Below are 12,615 nucleotides of genomic sequence, written 5' to 3'. Positions count from 1 at the left end.
GAGTACTATGAAACAGATCAGCGCATTCAAATGCTAATGACATTTGACTCAGGGTTCTGAGGTTTTTCGAACCCTCCACTTCTGACACAGACAAGCTAATGTCTTGTACATTTTTAAAGCCTCCTCACAGCTTAGATGTTTATCAATTTGCTTAGTATACAATATTACACATGGCTGAAAAACTGGTAGAAGATAGACAAAATGCATACAATCACAATGCATGAATGTAATAACCTTAGGCATTACCTCCCAAATAATTGGTGTTCACTGTGTCTTTAGCTCTTAATCTGTTCGAGGCATTCACGGAAGGGGATTGCTTATATATTCATCATGGATCTGGATCAGTATCTTTCACTGATACTGGCTTAGAAAGGGAGTCTAGATGATGAAATTATATCAGACATTTAACTTTTAGATACCCGAAACTAAAAAAGGCAATTCCCACTTGAGGTTACTGGTTTGACTTTTATAAGTAACGCTTTTCAATCAGCAGCTCTCAGTAGTGCTAGTTCATCCTGCAGGCCTTTGTACTGCCTGCTGCACTTCCCATTTTCAGACTTCTGGTGGGAAAAAAATTGTCAATAAAAATATGACATTTTAAATACTGCAAAAGATTTTCAGGCATAACTGCTGGTAATTTGACCATAAGGTTTCTCTCCCTCTTCCATCAAATACTCTCTTTCCAAACACAGCCAGGTGAATCATGGTGGCTCTGCAACTGCACTAAGGCTATATGCATAGAAGATGATGTAATCCAGGTGGTTCCCATAATCTGTAATCCACCTCCTAAACCTACATGTGCCAATGGGCTTTCTCCTGTACAAGTCATTGATGAGGATGGATGCTGTTGGCACTGGGAATGTGATTGTAAGTATATATTTTGTTGAATATTTTGTCATTGTCTGTGGCAACAATGCTAGTGTCAAGAGCAACAGTGGTTTTTTTATTAGGGGATAAGTATCACACAAGGTTGTGGCCCTCAGACTTCTAGTGTTGGACTATTTGCAGTGCTTCAATGATTCTTTTTAGCTACTGAGGGCTTTTACTTATATGCCGTAATTTCTATATAATTATTGTGTTAGGAGAAGTAATTGGTCTCCCAAGGCAGGATGTAAATATCCAGATGCCGACATCTATCTAAAGGCTAGAAGCCTACATATACTTGGGAGTGTTGTTTGATGAGAGGCTCAGCACAATGTGCACTTGCAGCCCAGAAAGCCAACCGTATCCTGGCCTGCATCAAATGACACCTACAAGAAGGCAGGAGAGGGATTTTTTATAAAAGCAGGTAGTGATAAGAAAAAGGGGAATGGCTTTAAACTGAAAGAGGATAGATTCAAATTAGATATTAGGAAGAAGTTCTTCACTGTGAAGGTGGTGAGGCACTAGAACGGGTTGCCCAGAAAAGCTGTGGCTGCCCCATCCCTGGACGTGTTCAAGGCCAGGTTGGACAGGTCTTTGAGCAACCTGATATAGTGGAAGGTGTCCCTGCCTGTGGCAGGAGGGTTGGAACTAGATGAACTTAGTCAGGCTATCTGTAAAGGTATGTCTAGGATGAAGTTAATCCTATTCTCCATTGTCAGAAATGTCAGATGAACTGTGCCCTGAAAATGCCTGTTTTCCTCTATTATTTATGTGTTCTAGATAACGAGCTCATGCATTGACATACACACTTTAAAAATGCTTAAAGTTACATGAGATGAATCCCTACAGATTTTGTTTGTAGTCTGGCCTAATTCTGTATGTTGCCATAAGGAGCTAACCTAGCTGTATGTTTCTGTAGGCTACTGCATTGGCTGGGGAGACCCGCATTACATGACTTTCGATGGACTGTACTACAGCTATCAAGGGAATTGTACATACGTCCTTGTGGAAGAGATTGATAAGAAAGTTGACAACTTTGGTGTTTACATTGATAACTACAATTGTGATGTACGGGATGTAGTCTCCTGTCCTCGAACACTCATTGTGAGACATGAGACTCAGGAAGTGCGCATAGCAACAGTCAAACAAAATACTCTGCAAGTAGAGGTATTGGAAAATGCTACGTTTGATTTCTTGGTTAAAATAATAGTGTAACATCAACTTGATAATTATGTACACAATGTCAGGGGAAAAAATTAAAATCAAATCTGTGTTTCAGAATTAATACTACCTTGGACTTTTCCACAAAGCAAAATAACAAATGTTGAATGGGAGGTTATAACATAAATTAGACATAAGATTTAAAGCAGTGGCCTTAAGCATTTTTTTAAAGTGAAATTACTAGCTTTGATTGATGTCAATGTTTTCATTTTGCAGAATAGGGGCTATTATGTGTTTATTTAATTGATAAACATGATGTCCCAGTTTTGAGCCTTCAAAATTGGATAAGAAGTGTTTGGGTTTGTGGTTTTGGGGGTTTGGTTAGTTTAGTTTTTTACATTACTGTGTGGGAATATTACAAGTTAGGTTGCAGGATGTTGTTGAAAATTTGCAACATTTAGACCATTTTTTTTCTGTAAAGCAAAGCAAACTACCTTTGCTGAGTAAAAGCAGTCGTGTTAGTTCCATAGGTATATGACTACTGTATTTAAATAAATAATACAGATTTTGGCTTATTTCTTTCATTTGATTTTCCTACAACCATGTTCCCTTTTTGCCCAGAAAGTTAAAACTGTGCCCACTAGGAATTTAGAAGGATTTCATATTGCACTTTCATAGGGTGTCCTTGATGTCATAGTCACTCTAATAAATCTGTTGAGTGTTAGAGTTCAGCTGGTTTAAACTCTGTATTTTAGCCTAGTTTATCAGTGGCTGACAGGCCTTTTTTTTTTGGCTGAGGGAGGAGAAGTTTGGCTTTCCAGTAACATAAAAGGAAACACAGGGGCAGTTGCTGCAAACTAAAAGCATCTTATTTGCTTTTACTTTCTGTCTCCCATGCAAAATAATGAATAGTCAATTGTTTTCTGAAGTCAAAATAAATATATGTCTCTTTTCTCTTTATTTATTAGGTGACAGTAAACAAACAGGAAGTGGCTTTGCCTTATAAAAAATTTGGTGTGAGTATCTATGAATCAGGCATAAATCGTGTAGTGGAAATTCCTGAACTAAAAATGAATGTGACCTACAATGGCTTGTCCTTTTCTATCAGAATGCCCTACAGCCTGTTTGGCAACAACACTCATGGACAGTGTGGTAAGGCTTACTCTTGTAGTTTTTGTACTCTCACAAAACCATAAACAGGGAAATGACAGCCTTGCCACAAAGATGAATGGAATTTGATAACAAATCTGTGCACAAATTCTTTCTCCCCTTACCAATTTTAGGTACTTGCAATAACAATACGGCAGATGACTGCATGTTGCCAAATGGAAACATTGCAGAAAATTGTGAAGTTATGGCAGATCACTGGCAAGTTATTGATCCCTCCAAACCACAATGCTCTCCAGGCCTAATTCCTACAAAAGCACCTAACACAACTCCAACGCCTTGCAAAGACTCTTCCATCTGCGAGCTTCTTTTGGGAAGGTAGACATTCCTTTGGGATTTATAAGCCTTTGATCTTCAAATTAAGTGGCAATTTTAAGATTCATTTATCCATAGGAAGTCTTTCTAACTATTACTCCATTTCTCATAGCTTTCTGGGTTGCCCCCATTCCTTTTACTGTTCCTGGATGTCATTCTTTGCTGATAGTTTGCTTCCAACTGTCTGGCTTCTACATAAACCTTTCTTATGTTCTCACATTCTTCTATATCTCTGACCTGCACTGTTCTATGCTCTTGTCTTTTCCCATGCTTAATTAGCAGAAAACAGAGTGCAACTGAAAAGAGAGATCTTCATTTTTAGAATGTTGTGTCAGGAATTGAAAAGAAACCCAAATAAACAAAATCTCTTTAGAGATTTTAGAACTAGTTTTAAAAAAGTAGTTCATGGTTGTTGTGGTTTAAGCCCAGCTGGTAACTCAGAACCATCCAGCTGCTCGCTCACTTGCCCCTTTCCTTCCCCCCAGCTACCAGCGGGATGGGGAGGAGAATCGAAAGAATTTAAATCCCATGGGTTGAGATAAGAACAGTCCAGTAACTAAGGTATTATACAAAACTACTACCACCAATAATAATACTAATAATAATAGAAATAACAAGGGGAGAGAATATAAAAGGGGAAAGGAAAAAACCCAATCAATACAAGTGATGCACAATGCAATTGCTAACCACCCTCCAACCAATACCCAGCCTGACCCGAGCAGTGATATGGGCCTCCTGGGTAACTCCCCTAAGTTTATATACTGGGCATGGTGTGCTGTGGTATGGAATACCCCTTTGGCTAGTTTGGGTCAGGTGTCCTGTCTCTGCTTCCTCCCGGCTTCTTGTGCCCCTCCTCGCTGTCAGAGCATGAGACTGAACAGTCCTTGATCGAGGTAAGCATTACTTAGCAACAACTAAAAACATTGGTGTGTTATCAGCATTGTTCTTAGACTAAAGTTGAAAACACAGCACTGCACCAGCTACTAAGAAGGAGAAAGATAACTGTTACAGCAGAACCCAGGACAATAGTTATGTTTGATAATATTCATGGGCAGAAAATATTGGTGCCTGGTTGTTTTGTAGGTGAGGGGAGGATACATTGCAAGGGGAAGATATGTTGCAAGGTTAAAATCTAGACAAGTGTTCCTAGTAAAAATCTCTCCATAATATAGTCCTTGCTCGTATCTCCTGAAGTACCACATATGCCACATCATAACCTGTTAAGCATCTTGAAGAATTCAGTAACTATTCAGTAACTAATAATGATAAATGTATATGTTTCTAGTGTGTTTGAGCCGTGCCATGGCCGTGTCCAGCCTGAAAAGTACTATTCAGCCTGTGTTTTTGATAGTTGCGTACTTCCCAACTTAGACCTGGAATGCTCAAGTCTGCAGATCTATGCTGCCACCTGTGCTGATCAAAGTGTATGCATTGACTGGAGAAGTCATACAAATGGTGTTTGCTGTAAGTATTTGGCTGTTTGTCCAGACTATTACAGAAGCTTATATGGAACTATTTTGGCAATAATGTCCTAAGAGTAAGTTATACTGTATTCCGAGCAATGAAGACACCAGTAAATCACAACAGCTGCTTTTCTTAACTAATTTTACAGATTACATTTTTATCAGTGGAAATGATAAATGATCCTGCAAAAATATACATCAATTGACTGTGCCAGAAACACCTGTATCGATAGATACTTCTTTGTGCATGGGCAGTTTTGTGTTTTGCAGGCATCAGTAGATCACTCTGTATTTAGTTACATATGCATTCATTTTCAGCTGTAGTAAGATGAGGACACACAGTATGAATACACTCCCCTTTGAGAACTTGTGCAAAAGAGAATAAAATTATGAAAAAAAAAGATACATATGGAAATGAGTATTCAGTGTTGAAGTTCTTGACATAAAGTCATGGGACTTTTATATGAAAATTGTCACTGAATTCTTCCTCCTTTTTATTCTCCCATTCCAGCTTATACATGCCCCTCAGATAAAGAATACAGAGCATGTGGTCCTATTAAAGAGATAACCTGCAAATCAAGGTAAATAATTCCATGTTATAGTTCATACAAGTAGCTGTCCAGTCATATTTAATGCATAGGTAGATAAATCAACCTCCTGTTATGTCTTAAATTGACTGTCAAATCTGGTACCATTGTTCTCTTCATCCTAACTGAGAGTGCATGTACTGTTTATATTGTTTGGCTATACCAAACATGAACACTGACAGTATCTAAATCGCAAATATGCATATTCTTTGCCACTGTATCTTCAGTGAAAGATTATTTAGCATAATCCTCCTCTGCATGTCTATGATAGTAATGGCGTTCCTCTGAAATTTTGTCTCATATAGCCAGCAAAATGAAACTTCAACTAAGCAAGTGGAAGGCTGTTTCTGTCCTAATGGAACAATGCTGTATGACTCTGGTGTGGATGTCTGTGTAAAAACATGTGGTGAGTTTTACTGCTTCACTTGGATGCATGTTTGTTTCCTCTTTGTTGTTTCCTTTTGATGTATACAGCATAGATCTGACTGTATGCAGTACTCATCCAACATATAGTAGAGATATCTACTGTTGTATCAGTGGTAATTGAAATTTATTTTGATATTTTCACAGGCTGTGTTGGAGTGGATAAGATACCAAGAGAGGTATGCTGCCATATGCTTTTGTATTTCAAATAGAGGCAGAGCTTGGGGAGAGAAAAGTGGTCTCTACTTGTGCAGTCTTGTTTTGTGGTCTCCCAAATTTTCATTCCTGTTTTTACTTCTGTTCTTTTTAATTGGCAATCATGCAATCACTCACTTTATTTTTTTTAATGACAGTTTGGGGAAAAGTTTACAGTAGACTGTCAGGACTGTATTTGCCTGGAAGGTGGAAATGGCATTGTATGTAAGCCTCATGAATGTGCCAAACAAAATAAGACCACTTGTGATGGAGAAGGCCTCCATGAAGTCAGTGAAGTCAATCCTGATGACTCCTGCTGCCCCATTATCACATGCAGTGAGTTTACACTTTTGTTTTCATTCTTCCTGTACCTTTTAGGGTGAGAAAGATAAAAAGAACTGGACTAGTTTAGCACCAGAGACTTGCAGCAGGGAGTCATAAAATAGTATCTTTCTTCATGCTTTTTAAAATCAGCTTGCCCAGTGTTAGGGAAAATACATTTTAATATTGCAATGGCTCAGGATAACTGAATTTAAAATTATGGGACTCAGCTAAATCTATAGTTCTCAAGTTCAGCACCACATTTTATTCACGTGAAATGCAGATAGATTACTGAATTCTATGTGGGTTTTCATTTTGCAGCAATTACTTACAACATTGGAGATAACAGTTGTCCACTAATTCTCTGCAAAGAATTGTTAGTGCTTGTAATTACATAGTAGAAAAATTTTCACAAACTAGTGCCTGGATTCACTAAGAAAAATGTGTTCTCTTTCTGAAATTTGTTTCTTTGGAGAAGATTGAGACTGTTGCTTATCAATAGGAAGTCTATCCTAAATGCTTTATTAGATGTCTGTTTCTTGTAGCTGTGATTTAGTGTACTTTCTGGCTTACTCCTTTTTTTTTCAGAATGCAATACAAGCTTGTGCACAACTAATGCCCCCAGGTGTACACTGGGATTTGAAGTTCATTCTCACATTCCCAGGGGTCAATGCTGTCCTGTGTACCAGTGTGGTAAGTCTCTTGGAAATATATTAACAATGATTAGCAGTATATATTGAATAATTTAGTATCACACTTAGTAAGCCTGTATACAGTAGCCTGTTGAAAGAGGTAACAAACAGTCAGATTCTACAAATTAGTTACTATTAACATTAGTTACTACTGCTGTGGTTATGCTGAAAACCTACAAAATCAGATACAGCTCATGTGGCTCAAATTCAAGTTTCTTTGTTGTAAGTACATATCAGAACAACTACAGAATTAACTGGAATTGTGGTTTCAGTTTAATCTAAGAAAATGTCCTGCCAGGCACCCCCAGTAGAAGACAGCTTTACAAAATCTGCTTTGCTCTTGGTAATTGAAACAAGGATTTACTTGTACCTGTTAAATGTGCATTCTTGGCTACTAACTGGACTGAGTAGAATGGGCTAAATCTTCCTTTCAAACATGCGGTATTAGTTCTTGTATTCATGTAAGTCATATCTGCTACCAGAAATGGACAAACAATGTATTTGACCATATGCATTGTGATTCATTGTGGAAGGAATGAGTTTAACTAGAGCGGGGTGAAGAGGTTTGGTTTTTTTTTCACCTCTGTATAACCACCTATCTCCTTGATTGTTAACAGTTTCCAAGAAGGTTTGTGTACATCAGAATGCTGAATTCTTGGTAAGTTCCTATTTCAACAGTCTTCTGAAAATGGTTTAAATACCAGTTAGTATACTTTATCAGAAGTATTATGAGGAGGTTTATCTAGTACAATCAAATATTTTAGCAATTTTCAAATGTCTATCAGGAGTCCATCAGTTTTACAAAGCCTAAATCTTTTCTGTAAAGGTTGCTGTGTATAAGAGACTGAAAAGCTGTTTGTATGTCAGTAGCAGAGAGATTTGCATTTAGAGTTAAGTGTACATGCATTTTAAAAAATCAGCTGACGTCTTATGATGTCAGCACATTGTTGCAATTTTAAGACTCTGCTTTCAAAAATTATAATATCTGTAAATAAGTATTATTCTAAACAGACTTAGATTCCTAATAAAGTATGTTTGGTCTAGTAATTTATTTATTGCAGATATTTTTATGACACCTGTTCTTTAGATATCTGAGTTTATAATTGCTATATAGGACTTCAGTAAAGATACATGCTAAATTAAATCCAATATTTAAAATGTTGTCTCATAAATGTCCAACCAAATAGCTATCCAATAGTTGCTATGATTGTTTTGTTTTCTATTGATTAGTTTACTGATTTTTTAGAAATTAAGAAATGTCTGTCACACATGTCATGTCTGATTAATATATGAACCTTTTTGTCTTCAAATTTATAGCCTAATTCCTCAGTCTTTGTTGATAAGTGTCAGAATTGTTTCTGCACTAATGAAGTTAACGTCAGCACTCAACTGAATATCATCTCATGTGAACATATTCCATGCAACACAGATTGCAAACCAGTAAGTGACAAACTTCAAACAAACAAACAAAAAGCCAAAATACCCATGTATGTGAAAAGGAGTTTGATCCATGAGACGTATAAGCAAAGGACAAGGAGCAGAAATCCAGAGTCCAACTCCAGCATGGATACCAACTGTTCTTGAGCAGTCTATTACATGAAGCTTGACTGTGTAACTTACAGTATTCAGTTCATATTGAACTAGCTGGGAAATTTCTGTAGAGCACATAGTAGAGTTGTATTTAATTATTAGGCATATTTATTTTAGTGCTTTAATTTATTCCACCTATAGCCTGCTTTTATTACTTGTCTTCCATTGCGTTGGAACACTGAAAGGTACGCAAAAGCACAAATCTATAGTGCACTTCAAAGCATAATCAATTAATGTGTTAGTATGTTTTCATTTATTTCTCTGAAATATATCTATCATAGTACTTTCATTTTTAATTAATTTTAATATTTAGGGATATGAACATCAACCAGTGGAAGGTGAATGTTGTGGAAGATGTGTGCAGACTAAGTGTATTATACAAACAGCAAACAATTCTGACCTCATCTTGAGTGTAAGTATGCTCTACATCTTCTTTACCAAATTTGTAAAGTTCCCCCTTTCAGAGAGGGAACATCTCCTTTTCAGAGATAAGGCTTAGTATAAGTTTGCACCTAAAAGGTCATAGGCTCACCTAAAGCAAAGCCTATCTGCATTTTTTTGGCTTGAAAAAAGGACTTTTATAATCGAATTTTCTGGAAGGCTCTTCCTGGAATAACAAATCTAATACCATTGGAAAGATTTTTCTTGCAATGTCTGGAAGCTTGGGCTTTTCTATATTATGTAATTTCTGTGTGTTGAAAAACACTATTAAAGCCTGAATATGAAACCGTTTTATTGCCCTGTAGGGTGAAAGTTTAGGATTGTTCTTAATTACCATATTTAGTTTAGCTTTCCCTAGGCAAAATCCATTGCCATAGATTATTCTGTTAATAACTCTGATGTACTCTACATACTTTAGAGGGATTTTTCTTTTGCAAGGGAAATCACATGTAAACATGACTATTCTTTCCATATATGGCATACTGCAATGCATATAAGCTGTTAACCTAAAATAATTAAAATGGCTGTTAAGTGGATGTTAAGCTAAAATAATTGACTGGGGAACAATGAGGAGAGTCATTGTCAGAGGGCAGGAAAATTTCTGACTGAGCTCCCTTCAGCTTTCGTTATTACATTTTGTATTTCACTTGCAGCCTGGAGAGTTTGAAAATGATCCTAACAACAACTGCACCATTTATAGCTGTGTAAATATCCAGAACCATCTTCTCTCTTCTAAATCTGAGATAACCTGCCCAGCGTTCAATGAAGACAGCTGCAAACCCGTAAGTAAATATGGAAAACTTACTCTCTACTCAATGTATAGATTACTTCAGTTTACTTCAGCCACTTAACTATCAACAAAAGTCCAATAAAGCTCTGATGACCTTTCACCAAAGTCTGTCCGTCCCAAAGGCAAAAGTTTTGCTCCATCCATGCACAGACCTATACAGTGTATGAAGTAAGATATCTGGGTGATAGTTCATGGCTTGTAGCTGGCAGCAGTCTCTCAGCAGCCAAAATACTGTTCAGCACTTAGATACAAAGTCCTTGCTGACTGCTTTGTGTGGGGCTCTGCAAAACATTTTTTTGGAATTTTTTCTGAGGAAAAATTGCATGATGTTAACTGTAGACTTCCTTCAAAGCATTATCTCAATTTTCACAGTCCTTTGTAAATGGATATATTTCAAGTCTAGAAGAGATCATTATCTTTTTTATCAGAACAATCCTTCAGTTTTTGCTGGTTATTTCCAGCCATTGAGGAATCACTCTATTCAGTATTGGCCTAAAAGCTGCTTTAATAAAGGGAAAGAAAATAATCTTATTTTTCCTGTTTCTTTGTCTTTTAGGGAACTATTGCATTCTTACCTAATGGTTGTTGCAAAACCTGTAAGTATTCCAGTGTACCTGAATCAATAATACAGAGAATGAATTTTTTTTTATATCAATCCGTTTCCCAGCCATAAAGGCTGATATGTTTGTATTCAAATAGATTATATTTGTGTTTGTTATTCCAAGCATTCCCTGTCCATGTCTCTAGGAAAGTTGAAACGGAAGCAGAAAGACCACTAAAGACAATTTGAGTGCGCTAGTGAAGTCCAGCAATTGTTGAACTGCAAGGAACTTCTGGAGCTGTTTCACTGAAAGTATTTTCTAATCTTTGCCTGTAGGTATACCCCTGGATAGTCCTACACTGTGTTCTGTCCGTCAAAGGAAAGACTTTATCCTCTATAAGGGCTGTCGTTCTGTGGACAGAGTTGTCATGACTGAATGTGAAGGAACATGTGGAACCTTCTCGCTGTAAGTAAACTGATCAGACAATGGGATTTGAATTCTGCTGGCACTGAGCTTCTTTATATAAAAAGAACAATAAATAGTTAGACTGCAGAGTGCTAGAGGACTTGAAACTATCGGCTCCCCAGAGAAACTGTCATTTGCTGCCTATCACTGAATATGCCACAGGGCACCTTACAGGGGAGAAAACTGATCTTTAGTCTCAGATTAAACCCCTATTAGCTAGGTGGTTTACCAGTATTTTGAAATACCTTATCATCTTAGAGTCTTGCTCTGGTTGCCTCTGCACCAGTACAAGAAAAAGATGACTTTTGACACAGTTTATAGACTGATACTGACAGATTCTGCCACTTAGGAAAGGTGCTTGGGAAGCTGATGACCACAAGGCTTCAAAAAAATACTTTGCTGTAAGATAGGAACAGAAAGAGCTGCTGCTTCCTCTTCCTGTTAACACTGCTGGGTATGGGACATGCACTTTGATTCACACAATGCAATTGTAGCCCTTGTAGCCAATTGATTGATGTGATGCCATTGTAGATGGCATTGTAGCCACTTGTCTATGCAGTATTTTTACTCAGGTCAGGGCTTTGTCTGCCCTTAATTATTCATCTGGTGTATTTAAAATCCATCAGGGCTGGAATGATGAGAGGAATTTAAGGAAGCTGAGCTCCTAGAACTTACTGGGTTATTAGGACTTCAATGCTAATTGTTTTTCCAGAAGAAAAGAAAAATCGCAGCAAATGCAATGAATTTTATAAGCATACTGTTATAAACATTGTTCTGTCAGATGAGTTTAGCACTTTCATTAGCCACAGCTGTGGCTCTTCTATATATTATTCCAAACTTCTCACAGTAGTTCCATATTTAATTTCACCCTCTTCTTTATATGCTGGCTCTGACACAGAGTAATGTTGCCATTTTCATGTTAACAGATATTCTGCTGAGGCCAATTTTCTGGACCACAGCTGTTCCTGCTGCAGGGAATCAAGGACTACCATGAAGGAAGTGAAACTGAAATGTCCCTCTGGGAGTTCAATTTCACACAAGTATATATATGTGGAAAGCTGCAGCTGTCAAGACACTGAATGCAGCAACTCACAGTCCAGTGAGCTGCAGACCACAGAAGAAAATGACGAGGCAAGCACTGTAGACCGTATCAAGAGGGCCATCAGCTTAACATCAAAATGAACAGGAAAAAAACTAGCAGCATTCAACTAAAAGGGTTATGCACCATTCTCATCTTCCTTGACAACTTTTGAACTTTACTTTTCCCAGTTACTGTATCCTGTTTGTTCTCTGATTATTTTTAACAGTGCTGTATTTATTTGTGCACAAAATAAGAACACAGATTTGTATTCTTCCAAGTGCACAGCCTGTTGGTTCCTTATATAATCAGCTTATTTCCTTTGAATAATTAAAAGCACATTTCAAAAAACACGGATTTTGTACTTACTCACATGCTGTCTTGATGAGCCTGAGTTTTAAAAGGGAAGAAAAGTTCTTTTTCAGTTGTAGGAAGTCAACTGACATATTTCTTAAACTTTTGGGGTATCTATTTCTCGCTCTTTAAAAAATGAAGTATCAGAAGGTACTGTCTGGAGGACC

At 37.3% G+C, this 12,615-nt stretch overlaps 1 protein-coding gene across 1 annotated transcript in view; it reads left to right on the top strand.

Moving 5' to 3' along the window:
* The window catches only part of MUC2 (mucin 2, oligomeric mucus/gel-forming), a 51,943-nt gene extending 39,568 nt beyond the window's left edge, over positions 1–12,375 (top strand). Inside the window, exons 34-50 of the mRNA XM_057412820.1 lie at positions 693–867; positions 1,784–2,031; positions 2,994–3,177; positions 3,309–3,510; positions 4,793–4,971; positions 5,482–5,551; positions 5,863–5,963; positions 6,128–6,159; positions 6,334–6,511; positions 7,085–7,189; positions 7,806–7,846; positions 8,506–8,628; positions 9,092–9,190; positions 9,873–10,001; positions 10,566–10,605; positions 10,887–11,016; positions 11,943–12,375. Coding sequence (XP_057268803.1) covers positions 693–867; positions 1,784–2,031; positions 2,994–3,177; positions 3,309–3,510; positions 4,793–4,971; positions 5,482–5,551; positions 5,863–5,963; positions 6,128–6,159; positions 6,334–6,511; positions 7,085–7,189; positions 7,806–7,846; positions 8,506–8,628; positions 9,092–9,190; positions 9,873–10,001; positions 10,566–10,605; positions 10,887–11,016; positions 11,943–12,198 — 2,292 coding nt within the window. The 3' untranslated portion in view covers positions 12,199–12,375. The remainder of the gene's footprint in view (positions 1–692; positions 868–1,783; positions 2,032–2,993; positions 3,178–3,308; positions 3,511–4,792; positions 4,972–5,481; positions 5,552–5,862; positions 5,964–6,127; positions 6,160–6,333; positions 6,512–7,084; positions 7,190–7,805; positions 7,847–8,505; positions 8,629–9,091; positions 9,191–9,872; positions 10,002–10,565; positions 10,606–10,886; positions 11,017–11,942) is intronic.
* The last annotated feature ends 240 nt before the right edge of the window (positions 12,376–12,615 follow it).

The sequence above is a fragment of the Pezoporus wallicus genome, unplaced genomic scaffold, assembly GCF_028554395.1.
Source record: "Pezoporus wallicus isolate ANWC-B61680 ecotype Strahan unplaced genomic scaffold, APGP_CSIRO_Pwel_v1 scaffold_6885, whole genome shotgun sequence".
Taxonomy (NCBI): domain Eukaryota; kingdom Metazoa; phylum Chordata; class Aves; order Psittaciformes; family Psittacidae; genus Pezoporus; species Pezoporus wallicus.
Note: the sequence above shows the minus strand (reverse complement) of the source record. Positions and strands in the feature narration are given on the sequence as shown.